This window comes from Daucus carota, chromosome 7 (genome assembly GCF_001625215.2).
Source record: "Daucus carota subsp. sativus chromosome 7, DH1 v3.0, whole genome shotgun sequence".
Taxonomy (NCBI): domain Eukaryota; kingdom Viridiplantae; phylum Streptophyta; class Magnoliopsida; order Apiales; family Apiaceae; genus Daucus; species Daucus carota.
Window position 1 is genome coordinate 13,414,548 of NC_030387.2, and position 16,545 is coordinate 13,431,092.

Here is a 16,545-nt window from a genome sequence, read left to right on the forward strand (position 1 = left end):
TAGTAAAGTATTAACAGACTTCAGTGAATAGCTGATGATAATATATAGGTAATCTACCTAATTAAACATCATATAAATTACAATCATCTTTTCTTCATTAAATTTTACTATATATTATATTATATGTGGCGATCGGTGAGTAAAAGCTATATTCATTGATTGTTAAAATAAAGAATTGGCAAAAGAGTTTCATTATATCAAGCTGTTCCTGTCTTTCCTTTGATAGTATTACTTATCTTTATGAAAACAAATGAGATATTAGTCATCTTGCTAAATCTTCTGTTGTGTACAACTTTGTTATTAAATTTTTTCTTTGCTTTTGTTTGTGGTTTATATTTTACAAAATTTTCTTTTTCAGGATGCTGGTATAGGAACAAGCATAGACTCATTTTACGAGTATCTCCTTAAGGTACGTGCAAGATGTGGCTTTCTTTGTATAGACAACTAGCTTTTCGTACTTGACTTTTCCCCTTTTAATGAAATTGTAAATATATAGACAAAAGATAGGCTTGGTTTGAAATATATGTAGATACACATATATATTTTTTATATGCAATTCAAGTAGAATGTTAATTGATCAAGTAATTTAAATTATAATATACTAAAACTAATTTTTTTTAATTTCTTTGTGAATTATAAAAGAAACTATCATTGCATTTAACATTTAAAGGGCCTTTTGTCTTTTAATAAAGAGTAATAGATTTTCCTGAAGTAGCTCTTTGGCCTTTTGGATTTGGATGAAAGAAATTATATGAACTACCTGATTTTACATATTTTCACTTGGTCAATTCTAAAACAGGGTTTTTTCCTCGAGTAATTATGTTTATAACTATATATCAATTTTCTTTTCATATTAAAACTAATAAATATAGATTCCCTCGATTAAACAAGAATGAAATTCACCCTTCAGCTTTTCTTATATATCTGATCTGTCTAGACTCTAGACTGAATCTAATAGCAGTGTTCAATTCTGCGTTGAATTTGATGATAGGTATTGAAGAACGTAGTGTGTTTTTGTTCTCTTCGCCTTTCATAGTAAAATATATTAATTAAAAAAGGAGGAGCATAAAGTTTAATTTTTTTTGTGCAAATTAATTGTATTCTCTTATGTTATAAACTCAGCTTATTAATTTATTAAGATATTGACTTGTACAGGTTAGCTTTTGTTAAATTAATTTCAAGCTTAACTTGTGTCCCCAAATTTTCCATGATACTCTAATTTTTTTTTGCTAGAATTGTGATGCGCTTTTTACATAATTGATTCTTTTTACTATCAAATATTTTCGTAAGGAATGGATTATTCTCCCAGTACTTGGGCAGTCTGTTTTAGTTGATTTCTTTTTCTTCTTTTTTTATCTGGAAACTGTTGATTGAATATTATCATTACTTTCTCCCTTTGGGGGAAAGGGGCTGACAATATTGTTATTATTTGACATACATGTATTAACCCCTGCTATTATTAAATGTTTGTTACTGTACATAGTGGTTTGTTGGCTTTAACTGTTCCTTTATCATGTGTTTGGCTGCTTATCCAGTAAATGCAAATTATAAGGGTTATAATGTCAGGCTTTCCTATTATTTGGAGATGAAGAATATCTTTTTATCTTTCAAGAAGCTTATGCAGCTGCCATGCACTACCTTTACAATGATCCTTGGTAAGATATACGACTATTGATGTGTAAATTTGATTTTCTATTCTTGTCTATTCTTTTATCTTTGTATTTTTCTTCATGGTTACATGTTAAATTGAAGATACTCATAGGAATGAGGACGATAAAATATGTTTGTAGGTATGTAGAAGTAAACATGAATTCTGCGGCTCTTGTCTGGCCATTATTTAATAGTCTACAGGCTTTCTGGCCTGGTCTTCAGGTAATAAAAATATTTTGTTCTACCTACTGCTCAATGCCACATCGTTTTAAAAGTTGTACGAAATTTACATATCTTCCCTAGGTTCTAGCAGGGGATGTTGATCCTGCTATTAGAACACATACCGCGTTCTTTAGCGTCTGGAAAAGATACGGGTTCACCCCAGAAGGTTTTAATCTCGCAACCCTAAGTGTTCAGGTATATGTGTATGTGTGCTCGAGTAATTCTTTTATATACAGTTCAAGTATAAGTACAATCAGGTATAACTATTTCAATTGTTTTCAGCATGGCCAAAGAAGCTACCCCCTGCGCCCAGAACTAATAGAAAGCACATATTGGCTCTACAAAGCTACCAGGGATTCTAGGTTGGTCCCTCTATTATGTTGACCACCTCTCATCCTTTCATCCCCCCCCCCCCCTCCCCCCCCCCCCCTCCCCCCCTTTTCTCTCTATATATATAGGGTCACGTTCCTGTTAGAGCCCTTAACCTAAGAACTCTTAGAACTTGTACCTCTTAGGTAAGTTAACTAAGATTCTGCAGCAGATGTTGCCTTATTTTGTAGTTTTGTATTTTTCAACTGAACTTTGTATTTTGTATTAAAATATGAGATATTTTAACAATTGAATTCAAAGAGTCTATTCAAAATTTTGTGTTCTGCAACATCATTTGCCTTATTTGTAGTATTAATTAGGGTTCTCCAACAGAATTCTCTTTGTTGTGTAGTATTAATAATGTTTTATTTACGTACGGTTCAGGTGTTAAACATGCATTTTGTAGCAAAATTCGCTTTATTTTGTAGTATTAATATGATATTTACCTAGACTGAGTTCACGTGTAGAACTTTGCCTTATTTTTAGTATTAATTAATTAGGGTTCCGCAGCTATATTGCACATGCAAAATGTCGTGTTTATGTATTTTAATTTGAAATTATTTTTAAACACACACAGTGATACAAAAAACATGTATTTAGATTTAGATCGTGAAAGTCTATTTAAAATTTAGGGTTCTGCAGCAGAACCTTGGTGGTTTCAAGATTCTATTTTAAGGATTGTTTCTAAGTTGAGCGCAAATATGAATAAAGAGCAAGTATAAAGAGTATGGTTGGAGTTGTTACGATATTCAATGTATTAACTTGCTATAAGGTATATATTATATTGTTTTTTAATGAATGATTTAAAAATACCACTGGAGATGCTCTTACATATCTATTTGTATTTGTAGGCATCAAAATTCACGTTATTCATGAAGAAGTTACCTAGTTGTGCTAGGGTTTTCAACAAGTCCATATGGTCCAAATCCATATTCAAATGAGACCCTCAATTTAAATTCATAATTTTGCTAGCTTAGAAAATTTCACCTAAAAATATTAGTAAACCAGATATTGTCTTAAAATCAATGAGCAATAATTGTGTTCCATTATCAGCCTTCATTCAAAATATATGATACACGATATGAGCTGGTATGCAATCCCTGCTTCCTCAGGTTTTCTATTTTGTAAATGACATGTGAGCTGATCACGAGTCTCGTTTCGGACCATATTGCTGAGTAATAAAGATCACCTTGGTCTTTTAAGTCATGCAAGTAAGCCCACATTATAACAACTTAAAACTAAAAATGAAATCACCAATTTAAGATGGGATGCTCAATTCTCCCTAGTCCCTCATATCCATTTTCTTATCAAATCTCATTATAGAATTTTGAAATTTTGTTCTCATTCATTTTTGTTTCATATCTTCCCTCCTTGTCCTACACTCCATTATTTCCTTTTATTTACGCTCATTGCATTCCATTCCCTTTTATTTCTCAGCCAAACACAACACAAGTTAATTTGACCAATGGCGGCTTAGGTGACCCCTTGCGCCTTATTACAGTTCACAAAAACAATACATATAGTTTATTGATATAGTCTGTGCAAAATTACAGGGCACAAAGGTAATAACTTTTTCTATCATAATTCTGCAGAATTATGATAAATATGAATTTTTATTCAGAATAGAGTTACGTAATCACAAAGATTACAAAGCAAAGTGGGTAAAACAACCAACCAACTGATATAGCCCTTGGATTCAAAATTAGGAATATCTTACTAAGAAAAATATTTAATCTACAGCTGCAATTTTTTCAGAATTATAGGTTTAAGTTGGAGGTATATGTTATGTTAGGATGTTGGCGGAACTTAATAGTTAAATCAAATTCTTATGACAATATTCCTTGTATGATTACAGATAAGTAAACATTAAATAATATGAACATTGCAAAATTTGAAGTATTAATACCTGTTTAGCACGCTGCGAGTCCGTGTTAACTGTGAAGACTTGGGAATCTAACAAGTCTACAGGAATTAGCCTGAGGATATCCCTCGACTTTTAGCAAGGGTTCGAGCCTCAGTGGAGGCAACATGTCTGCATGAATATATGTTCTTTTTAGTTGGCCTGACCGAAAAAATTAAACCAAATAAATTATATATTTATGCTTGATTTGAAACAAAATTAAAGTGTTCGCCAATAGAATTAATCAAGGGGCTCTTAACTGTCAAAGCGAGCTCTTTTTGATTCGTACTTTTAGGAATCAGGTAGTGTTTAGTTCATTCCAAACCTATATTTGGTGTTTGGTTGGAAAAAGTTATGATTTTTTCATACCCAAAGGGAGGTGGTATGAAGCATAAGTTTTGAGAAATCATTTTTTTTCTTTTTATTTTCATCTATATATATACCATTACAGGTATATTATTAATACAAAATGAGATTAATGACTAAAAAATGTATAAAAATATTAATTAAAAAATAATTTTACATTAATTATAATTAGTCCCTCAAATATATTTTAAATCAACCATATACATTCCACCACTCAACCAAATACATGATATCAAAGATGATACCTCAACCCTGTACCACCTTAACCCGAGATCTCATTTCCAACCCTATACGGCTATACCTTTCTCGAACCAAACGACCCTTGGAAACTATAAATTTATTTATTCTATTCGATAAAAATATTAATAAAAAAATTCGTGAATGTTAAACTACTTTGTTTTCTTCTTATACCTGGTTTATAGATGTTGGTTTTGATTCATACATTTATTTGATTGTTACTTGTGGTTATTGCTAATTTGTCCTTGTCATCTGATCCAGATGGAGATATTGGACTTAAATCCCCTATTTGTAGTTGAGCATTACTAGTATCTTTGTCCAAATCTAATATACCAGAGTCCAATTTACGATGTGAGTTATGGGAGCTAAACTTTAAATTACTCATTGATTAGTTACTTTAATCTATAGAAGAAGTTTTTTGATCAAGTCAATCTTATATTAGAAAACTTAAACTTGTTTGATTTATTTTGGATGTTGTGGTCCTTTCTTGTGCTTTAACCTAAATTGTCAAGGAATCATTTTGTTTGGTTTTATTGCAATGATATTAGTAGAAACTCAGTTAAATTGACGAATCATAAATTTTTGACCAGTTTTGTTAATAACCGCTTGCTTATCATTTTTTATCACTTGTTAGCTATCTACTTTTACCTTGTAAATGAATATACTATATATGACTTGTTACCAAGCTGAAATTTGTTCTATACTTGATGTAAACTAAAAGCTTGTCACAACCCCTCGTTACAGGTATCTTGATGCTGGAAGGGATATGGTCGCCAGCTTACAGTATGGTGCTCGATGCACTTGTGGATATTGCCATATCTCAGATGTCGAGTTTCACAAACAGGAAGATCACATGGAGAGCTTTTTTTTAGCTGAAACGGTATGTAAGATCGAATTGATAATCATATGTGTATAAAATTGACTTTGATCATTGTTAGTAATGTTGATTGCATGAATTAAGAATCACTATAGGTGATCTAGCTGAAAACCTACAATAGTACTTTTTATTTCTTCTTAAAACATGCTCTTGCCTGCCGTTTTGGCATGTTGTACAACACTTGGAAGTTTGTTGGGATTTCTTGTTTTCATGGATGATCTGAACCACAAACTTGTTGTCATGTACTTAATATATGGGGAACTTGTACTTATCGGTAAGAATGATGTAACTAACTTCTGTGAGGATGACAAATATAGAATACTACTGTTGCATTTTTTAGCACCTCAGTTGGAATTTAAATGACCTCTACAATTTGACATCTTAGCTTCTTGCTTGATTTTTTAACAGATTTGTATTGGTTTGCTACTGATACATTATATTTGATATTTCAAAATGTTTGTCCTTGTTATCATGCTTTTGCCACGTCAACCATGGCATCCTAGCTCTGGAAACCTCTAGTGTTCTGGTCACCGTGTTCATCTTACACATTTTTGCCCCTTCATGATTTATCTTTTTTAATCTGTATATGTTTTCACTCATCCATATTTTGTTCAAACCTTTTTTGACTCGATCGATGTAAGATGTACAAACAATAAGCCCTACTGGAAGCTTAATTTGTTTATTACTCCTTTTATAAATGTGCGAGGTAAAGAAGCAACAAACTGCGCCACATGACCTCGTTAAATTTCAATATATTACATATTTTGTAATTTGTAATTACATATTCCGTAATTTATCATCAATACATAATATTATGTTCAAAAAATGTATAACATAATATGTTATTATAATGTATAATAATATACTTCTAGAGTTAGGTTCTATGGAGTCGGCATTTAAACTGGAGTATAAGAGTACCCGTTATAATTTTTTAGTTTAATCAGAAATAATATATTTGATTATCTAAATTTATACATAATTTATCATTTATAAGTGGTCTTGAACATAATTAACAATTAATCATTAACATCTTTCAACTTTAACAATCGTTAAGATCATTGTCCTGCTTATGGATTACTCCCTTTGTCCCCGTCAATAGTTTATTTCGGGGGACCGGGGCTCGACACGCATATTAAGACATACTAAAACATGCTTTTGAATCCAAATTCACAATCATTTTTGGAATATGACTTGTATCAACTTTTCAAATTATTCAGATATACTTGTGTTTTAAAAGTTATCATAGATGATCAGTCCATTGATAACTCGGACATTGTTTACACGAATGTCCTATATTAAAATTTGTTCCGGAACTAAAGACTAGCTAGGTCTTTATACATTGTTGGGCCATCTAAAATGGATCTCTTACGCACCATTCAAGCTGGGCCGTTACAGGATAACGGACCTCTTACACAATAAACTAAGCTGGGCCGTTACAGGATAACGGACCTCTTACGCAACTCCAATATCTGTTATTTTTACTTCCGGTATTTGAAAATCCTTGCTTTTATTTCAACTTAAACCGTTCAAAGGTAATAGATGTTTAACTATTAAATTCTATTTAATTTGAGCTTTGAAAACACATGCCAACAATGCTTTTCTATTTAGTATCCAATTCTGGGAACAAAGGAATGGTTGTTTTCGAAAATTCATTTAACTCCCTAAAGAATATAGATTTTCCACTAGTGTTAAACAACTAAGATTTTTGTTGAAGAAACTAGTTAAATTATGGCATATAATAAACATAAGTAAAGATAATCAAATATAATTAAGTAGGGATAGGCACACTTGCCTCGATAAGCTAACTCACTAGGTTGGCTTGGATGTAGAGCGCTGATTGGAACCGAAACAAAGTAGCAAGGTTTAATTGATCGGAGAGATTGAGAATGAATTGATGCCCTGTTAACTGACGGAACGGGAACAATATAAAACCACCAGGAAGGGATTGAAACACTGGAAGAAATCGGAACAAAGGGGAGCGGCGGTGCAAGCTTGGCGTTAGGGGTGTTCATGGGTTTCAAAACCCGACCTAACCGACCCTACCCGACTCTAACCCAACCCGAAAAAAAATAAAACTGAAAACTAATTGGGTTAAAAATTAAAAATTCGAATTAAATGGGTTGGATTGAGGTTTTACTTAATTTTTAACCGACCCAACCCAACCCGACATTTAATTATGCACTACATCCCTATTTTGATATAATTTACATAAAATATAGGACACTTGTATTATTTATTTTATATTTTTAAAGCTTCATAATCTAATATTCAATATTTGAAACTTCAGAGTCTATTATGATCTATTTTTGAAAGCACACGTATTTATATGAGTTTATGTATTGTAGTGTACACGGCACTAGGGACGGTTGAAACATGCATTTGTTTTTTTTATTTTGTAGCGGAAGAGATTGATGGAGGCTTACTCTGAAGTTAACCAAAAATTACGGCATTATCAATCAGAACACACAGATTCTAACCGACCCAAATAAAAAATATAACCGTAGAAAATAAAGGGTATTTGAGCCGACCCACCCGAACTAAATTCTAATCGACCCAAACCGATAAAAATTTCAACCGAAGTTTAATTGGATTAGAATTTATTAAAACCGAATATAATGGGTTGGGTTAGGATTTCGGGTAAAACCAACCCAACCCAACCCAACCCATGAACACCCCTACTTGGCGTCAGCTAGTGATTCTGGCGAGACTCAGTGGCGGAGAACAAAGCTGCTGGGATGATTTCAGCGGTTAGCTACAGCGGTGGCGGATTCGAGGTGAAGAGTGGAGAATCGAGATGAGAAGATGAAGATGGTGGGTTGAGTGACAGTGTGAGGAGATGAAGTGCGTGCAGAATAAGATTTGAAGCTGTGCAAATAAACAGAAGTTGTACAGTTGTTTGGGTACGTGGCACACTTAAAAGAAAAGAGGCTCACATACGTGTATAAACCACATGCCGCCACCTGTTCAAACAAGCTGACTCATCAAACAACATATACCCGCTTTTAACTAATTTACGGAGATAACTTATCAATAAAACTTCTCCCGAAAATTATCGAAATAATTCTATAAATCCCGGAATATTATAAAACTAATAAAATAAAGATTTCGGGATTTATAAAGCATTATTGAAATTTATACGCAATTTAGAAGTTAATGCTTTCTGAAAACATTTAAAAATTATTTTCTTATCAAAATACTACTTTTAATATTTTTAGAATTTTCTAAAATATACATGCTTATTATAAAGCAATGAAATTTTTTTTCTTTTCTGATTATATATATTTCCAAAAATACAAATCCATTTACGAGAAAATTAATAAAATAGTATAATAAAATCAAGAGTAGGAACCAACGCACATACAGGTACAATTAAATCACGTAACGGATAGTATGTAACTATGTATACCCGACAATCATTTATGGCTAATTAAAAATTTATATTTTATTATCTAAAATTTTACGGGTTGTTATAGACAGAGGGAGTATATTGTATAATATAGTGTCCTGTGATTTATAAAAGTAATTATTCAACATTTTGATTACAATGATTATGTTGTAGAAGATAATATGTAGGTTGTCTAATGTTTACAAATATTGTAAAACAAAAAACAAATATAAATAAAACGGCCAGATTATATTTTCTCCAATTTTGGACTTCAATACTCCAATATTTTTGGGACTCCATAGAACTTGGACCTATACTTCCATATGTATTTATAACTTAAACATATAATTGTGCAACAATTTCAGCTGTAGCTCCATAGTTTAAACTTTAACCATTGAAAATATAATTTTTTTATATTATAGGATTGTAGGACATTTTTTGTAGTTATAAATTAAGTACAAGAGGAGGGAAGGGGAGTGACATTTGATTTTAGAACTCTTCTAGAACTAAGAACACCTTTTCCACCACACAGGACTCGTTTCGAGTATCGTTTAAGAGCAGAACTATACCATTATATACTTATATATAATAAGCGTAAGGGAGATAATTTGGTCGCATGGTCCTCTGGTACAAAAGCTTATCATCCGTTGGATCTTATATTGAACAAATAAGCACCGTTAGATTGGAAAATTAACTTCTGTTCTACAAGGCAACTGATATCACCTTGCATGTTTATAATTCCTTTTCTGAATCCAAAACAAATTCTGTGTTTCACGTGTATATGATTTTTTTAATACCAAATAAATATTTCCTACCAATTTTATTCGTAGAATCATATAAATCGCACCGTCACAATTTTTTTATAATATATTCTAAAATTAATAAGCCGTATTTATGTGATTAGCAAATACAAAAACTTTTTCTTAATCCAAAATAGATTCTACCTTCTTATTGCATGTTTATGATTCTTTTTCTTAATTCAAAAACAAATTATGTTTATCAATTTTAATTTAGAACCATATAAATTTTTTGAAAAATATTTAAATCACATTATATTTTCTTATTTATTTTTTTAACCTAGGAACCCGCAGCCGCTACCCTTCGGGTGCGCAAGAGGATACATGTCCTCTCTTTAACCAGCTAAACCAACCCTTGCGGGCTATTTAAATCACACTATAATAATTCTAATATAAAATACATTTATAAATATAATCTAATAAGAGTTGGCAATAACGTATTCCACTCAAAATATATTAAAATTTGATAGAAAGAATTTAATACTTTGGCAGGGTACATACGAGAAAAGGAATGGCTTCATTACAATAGTTTATTTGAAGCCATTAATGGTTGTGATGATGTATTTACCATAGTTCTAACTTACAAACAAATTATAATTTCGAATTTTATTTTATTAAAAATTTTAATTTATTATTTATAAATTAAATTTCTTCACACCATTTAAAATATATTTAAAAAGTTTATATATAATTAAAAAGCTCCCGTGCCTTGCACGGGCTATAAGCTAGTATATATGATGTGTGGAACACTGATTGTTGTAACATTGATAAAGTTTAAGCTATTCAATTTTCCTGTACTAAGTGAATGATGCTTTAAAATGCACATATATGTTTCTGGTACTGTTCTATCTAGAATGGTAGAGTTTGGGATATATTATTTTCCTATGCTGCCATTATCTGTTGATTTGTTTTTGGAGCCCAGTACCGTCTGTTGATTGTTTGCAGTATATAATTATGCACCAATTTATATTTTATTCTTTTTAATTCCCTGCCAAGTATACATAGTTTTATCAACTTTTTCAGGTGAAATACCTGTGGCTTCTATTTGATCTGGCTGCTGGTTCTGATAATTTGGTTGAGAATGGTCCATACAAGTAAGTACAAGTACCTTTCAGTAATTCAGTTTTAGTATCTCTTCCAAGTACGGCATATAATTTGAAATTTGATTTACAGTGAAATGATCCTCTCTAATCTTCCCTTGATCCTAAATTTTCTTAATATTCAGGTATATCTTCAGCACTGAAGGCCACTTGTTACCGGCTACTCCCCAAATTTCTCTAGTACAGGAACATTGTTCTTATATTGGAGCATTCTGTCCGAGAAGCAATTTTGGACATGAATCCCCTACATTTGATATTCCAATGGATTCCCAGGAAAGTAATGCCACTAAAACAGTTCTGGATACCACAAGTCTGTTCGGGCATTCCGATGGCCACAAGTCCAGTTCAGTGTCGGGAGTAATTAAGGTTAGTTGAGACAGTGTTGACTATAATTAGAGTATCCTTATCAACATTATTAATTACTCTGTGTTCTATATGTACACTTCGGCATCTATCTATCCTCCCTTGATTCCTATAAAGCCTTTTAATATAAGACCTCTTGGTGTGCTGACCACTGTCAACTTGATTGCGTGCATTCACAAAGTCAAAGGACAGACTACCTGATACACCAGCAGAGTCTCATATTTGAAATTCATTTCATTTATGATTTTGCTCACTACAGAGATGAAGCATCTTTTATTGCAAGATTAATATTCCCTGATCCATGGACTGTGTTTTGGATATGCTACTACCTGATGATATTCAAGCACACAACACACACTCCATGACGAAGTATGACTGATGTAGTAAAGATAAACTTATGATATATGTTCAAATGAATTTACCGAAATGATTACAAAGAATAAGTTCACAAAACAAAAGTCACAGCCTAAATATTCTACACAATTCTTACGATAAATGAGAAAAATTATTATCTCCATAAATGTATTCAAGCTTTTACACAATATAGAAAGTAATTATCACTCTGAGTAATTTCACCTTACTCTAGGTACACTTATCTGTAAACTTCTCTTAGCAACTAAGTTAACCCCACTTACCTCATTCTTGACGAGCTTATCTTGGGCCTCGTTGAATAAGTACTTCTCATTTTGGGCTTGTTATACTTTTTGCTTCAGCAGCCGAAAATAGAATCAGAATGCATATATATATTGGGTATAGAAATAGCAACCATCTTTTGAAAATGGATACAATTATCAATTCAATTTCTCATTTTGGGCTTGTTATATTTTTTGCTTCAGCAGCCGAAAATAGAATCAGAATGCATATATAGTAGGTATAGAAATAGCAATCATCTTTTGAAAATGGATACAATTATCTGCACTATATCCCACAACTTTTACAGGATAATATTAAAATACATATACTCACACTTGCAAAACTTTTATCAAACTATCAATCAGTAGTTTTGACTTGACATCCATATCTGCCAAAACCATCTGCAATATGCACCCCGTAGACAATTTTTGGTCAGAAGTGATTGTAGCCAATACAAATGAGGTGTATTTTGGGTCTTTTAATAGAAATTAGTAGCATCTGCAAGAGACTTTTTTTGCTCTTAAATTAAAATTTGGGGAGTGGGTGACAAAATAGGGCTTCAAGAGAGCTTCCCTTTCTTGTTTATTTATAAAGAGCCTCCCACTACTATTTTTTTTTGTAATGAAGTAATACAGGCATATTCTCTCTCTCTTTTTTCCTTTGTTCTTTGACTTACTTTTATTAGTAGAAATTTAATAAAGCAGTGGGCTATAAGGAATGTTTTTTGGTAATATATTTGAAGAGTGTAAACAAAAAGTCTGTTGGGGATGCTATAAACTTTAGAATCTCTCCTCTTCTTTCTTTGTTGTTGTGTCTACCCTTGTGCTAGCATGAAATATACATTTAATATCTCTAATTAAAGAAGGTCATCGTGACAAAGAAAGCTTCAATACATAATCCTTGGACTCCCTTTAAAGTGTTTAAGCTGTTTATATTTAATCCATGGATGATGAACCTGTTCACATTATACTCAAGCCCGCAGCCCATTTACAGTTTAGTATTTTTATTGCATAGTAAATTCTCTGATATATGGGAATTTTATTATTTGTACAAGTATATTTAGGAGCAAAGTGATTTTCCCAAGAATTGGATTTATCTTCATAACTATCAGGACAGCTGAAAAGACTCTTTATATTAAAAAGATTATTTTGCAGGGACTCTGTCCGGGGCTATCTCATGGGCAGAAGTATGGCATCTCATATGTGGCTTCACATAGTACAACCCCCAGAGACGAGCCTGTAGACCAAAGAGTAGGTGATGTAGTTCAAAGTCACTCAGTGGTGTTACTTTCGGACTCCAGTGCTATTAGTACACCAGTCAATCTCCAGAATAATACAGAACCTAGTAGTAAAGGAGATAGTGAAACTTTTAGGGAATAAGAGTTAAAGTGATTTACCGCTTTGCCTGCAGATCCATAATCAACATTTTGAACGGATATACTTATTGCATCTAGAGGACACATTAGTGATGAGTGCAGTATCAGAATTAAGAAGTGATGTTAGAATTCCTTGGCACACCGTTTAACCGATGCCGAACTGTTGGACTTGAGAACCAAGGTTGCAAACTCGTGAAGATATATCATATACAGGATATATAACAAAGCGTTGTACAATATCATGGGAAAATTTGTCTGTCCCAATTTTTTTTACAGGGATTCCTTGTAAATTATGTTTTTAGTAGAGGGCCTAATGTGCACTTCGTAAATCAGAGTGATTTTGGGTGATATTTAAAGAATGACCATGGTGGGGAAAATGAGAATTTCTTTAGGAACATATTGTGATTAATGTGTATTTGGTGAAGTGATTGAGAAATTTTCTGATTTCAAAGATTCTGCAAAATGTATTTTGAGAGTTAGCATTTTGAAAGTTAGTCAACATAGAGTTATATAGTCTGTATGCTACATCTTTTAGCAATTTTGTATTTGAGATTTGATATTGTACCATATTACAGTCTTCTTTTTTGTCAGGCAGAGTTGTACTAGTAGGAAAGTAGATGACCCTAGTTAAGTTTTTCTTTACCAAGTTCAAGTTTGAGTTGTTTTCGTATCAAGTCGAGTTTAAGTTGATTAGGTTATTAGTCAAATTTCTTCATTTTAAACTTGAGTTTGCTAACAATTGAGTTGAGTTGAGCCCCAAGTTGATTAGATTATCAGTCAATTCCTTCTTTCGAACTCGAGTTTGCAAACAATTGAGTTGAGTTTCAGCTTTTAATAAACTTTCGAGTCAGATTCTTAGTTGGTTAATAAGAAGGGTGCTCCTACGGATCCCAAAATTTGTTCCCAAAATGTTTTATCAAATGATGTGGCAGAATTGTGTGATTGATGTGCATACAGGACAACCTAGCATTTTCATAATAAGAATATCGAATTCTTTTCATTTGGGGCTATTTGTTAATAAACAATTGTAAATATTCTATGTATGACTAGTTTATATTCGTTATTGTCATTGTATTGTTTTGACTAAATTTTCATGTATGATTGGTTTATGATCGTTATCATGTAGACGTTGCATGAAAAATTGAATTTGAATTGTACATATGTTTTATGAATCTTAACTGTTATATTAATAAGATGAGATTGAATATGAGATTCATATTAAGAGAGTGGATTCTTTTAAAAAATTGGGTTCAAAATGAGATTGGATTCTCATCTAAATGACATATAATTGAATATAAGATGCTCCATATTTTACGAAACAGATAATTCCATAAAAAAATGCTGGAGACGATTAAATTCAGGTTTTCTATCAGATATGTAGTTTTGTTTAATTTTTGAATATTAGCTTATAATTAGTCTAATTAGGTATTTTCATCTGTTTAGGCCTGGCGAAGGAATGAGGGATCAAAAGTGATCATTTATTCGTCCCTGGCAGGTGAATATTCCTAAGGGATAATTAATTTATACGTCCTTAAACTTTGGCCCATTTTTGATTCGCGTCCTTGAACTAAGTTTGTCAATTTATGCATCCTCAAACTTTGTAAATTTCTAATTCAGGTCTTTCCGTCAGTTTTTGACTAACGGAAGTTAGTCAATTAGGGTTTTCAATTTGAGGGTTTTCGATTCGTTCATGGATTGATGAAATTGATGGTATGGGAAGTTTCGGGAGCTCAAACCAAACAGATTAATGTAGGTTTCAATGATGGAGGATTGCCGGAATGGTGGCAATGTCTCCGCCGGCCGGAAAATGGCCATTGATTCCGGCCATCATTCCGGCAATCCTCCGCCATTGAAACCTACATGAATCTCTTCGGTTTGACCTCCCGAAACTTCCCATACCATCAATTTCATCAATCCATGAACGAATCGAAAACCCTCAAATTGAAAACCCTAATCGACTAACTTCCGTTAGTCAAAAACTGACGGAAGGACCTGAATTGGAAATTTACAAAGTTTGAGGATGCATAAATTGACAAACTTAGTTCAAGGACGCAAATCAAAAATGGGCCAAAGTTCAAGGACGTATAAATTAATTATCCCTATTCATAAAAACCACAAAAATCTGTTCACTAAATTTGTTCACTGCCTAAAAAGATTCTCAACTTCCATGAAGGCAAGAAGCTTCCTACCAACTAGCAAACATGTTAATCAGTATTCATATTTTCTGGAAGCCCAACTATGCACTTATGATGACTTTCAAATAAATAATTATGTATATTATTATAATTTTCTGTGATATTACAACCATATAAACAACTCAGCTGTGATTTTTATGTCTCTTTGAATTTTGGAGGGGACATGTCCTGCTGTTCAAACCAACTTTCATGGAAATTACATCCTGTTCCACCATGTGATCATCAACATTTTAATCATTAGTGTTTTGCTTTCAAATTTATGATAAGTCTTCATCATTTTATTCCAAATTGTTTTTTCTGTAATTATATATCCTTTTCTTTGTTCTTCAGTAGGTTTATGGTCATGCTATGAGATATCTTGTTTTACACCGGTTGAGAATTAGACCCTTGATTTGTAATAAATATTACAAAATTTAGTGACCTATTACAATTCGGGCCTATTACAATTATTATCTAAACTTTAGATAATTGCACAATGCATCTCTTAACATATTTTAGTGTTACATGTTGGACCCTTTTAGCCTATTTTTGTCTTTTTGACCTATCAATATGTTAGATTAAATAGTTTAAGTAGATTTAATAGCCTTTAACATTATATTTTAGTTAATTCTTAAGTCTATTTCACCATTTTAATTTTTATTGTGATAGGTTAAAACATACAAAAATGGGCGTTCAGGATGAGACACCATAATATGTTAAAGGATGCATTCTGTAATTATTTAAAATTTAGGTCAGAATTGCAATTGGCCCGAATTAAAGGAATACATTTTGCAATTTAAAATTATTTGTAATTTTAATAATCAGGCAGTGAGTTGATAGTTTCAGGCTTTTAGCTAGCATTTGATCCAGGGAATATATGATCTCGAAGCCCAGATCTGTATTATACATCTTGTCAACTCTGCATGATAAGCGGAATATATTTTAGCTAGGTGTCGAAAAATTGTTTGCCACTACAGATACAAGAGATTTTAGGCAAGTCGTAGTGATGCATTAGTGATTAGAAGATAAGAGATGAATCTGAAGATGATTCTTCTGCAACTTGGTCTATTGACAAAATAATTAACAGACCTTTTATA

The 16,545-nt window shown here is 32.2% G+C and overlaps 1 protein-coding gene across 3 annotated transcripts in view; it reads left to right on the plus strand.

Moving 5' to 3' along the window:
- LOC108193261 (alpha-mannosidase I MNS4) overlaps window positions 1-13,864 on the plus strand; it is a 30,170-nt gene extending 16,306 nt beyond the window's left edge. For 2 of the 3 annotated variants that reach the window (XM_064081510.1, XM_064081511.1), the window contains 9 exons: window positions 359-409; window positions 1,567-1,655; window positions 1,791-1,872; window positions 1,954-2,067; window positions 2,155-2,234; window positions 5,489-5,624; window positions 10,827-10,897; window positions 11,029-11,269; window positions 13,042-13,864. In XM_064081510.1, the coding sequence (XP_063937580.1) occupies window positions 359-409; window positions 1,567-1,655; window positions 1,791-1,872; window positions 1,954-2,067; window positions 2,155-2,234; window positions 5,489-5,624; window positions 10,827-10,897; window positions 11,029-11,269; window positions 13,042-13,278 (1,101 nt within the window). In that variant the 3' untranslated portion in view covers window positions 13,279-13,864. The remainder of the gene's footprint in view (window positions 1-358; window positions 410-1,566; window positions 1,656-1,790; window positions 1,873-1,953; window positions 2,068-2,154; window positions 2,235-5,488; window positions 5,625-10,826; window positions 10,898-11,028; window positions 11,270-13,041) is intronic. The other variant, XM_017359847.2, reaches the window with a different exon arrangement.
- The last annotated feature ends 2,681 nt before the right edge of the window (window positions 13,865-16,545 follow it).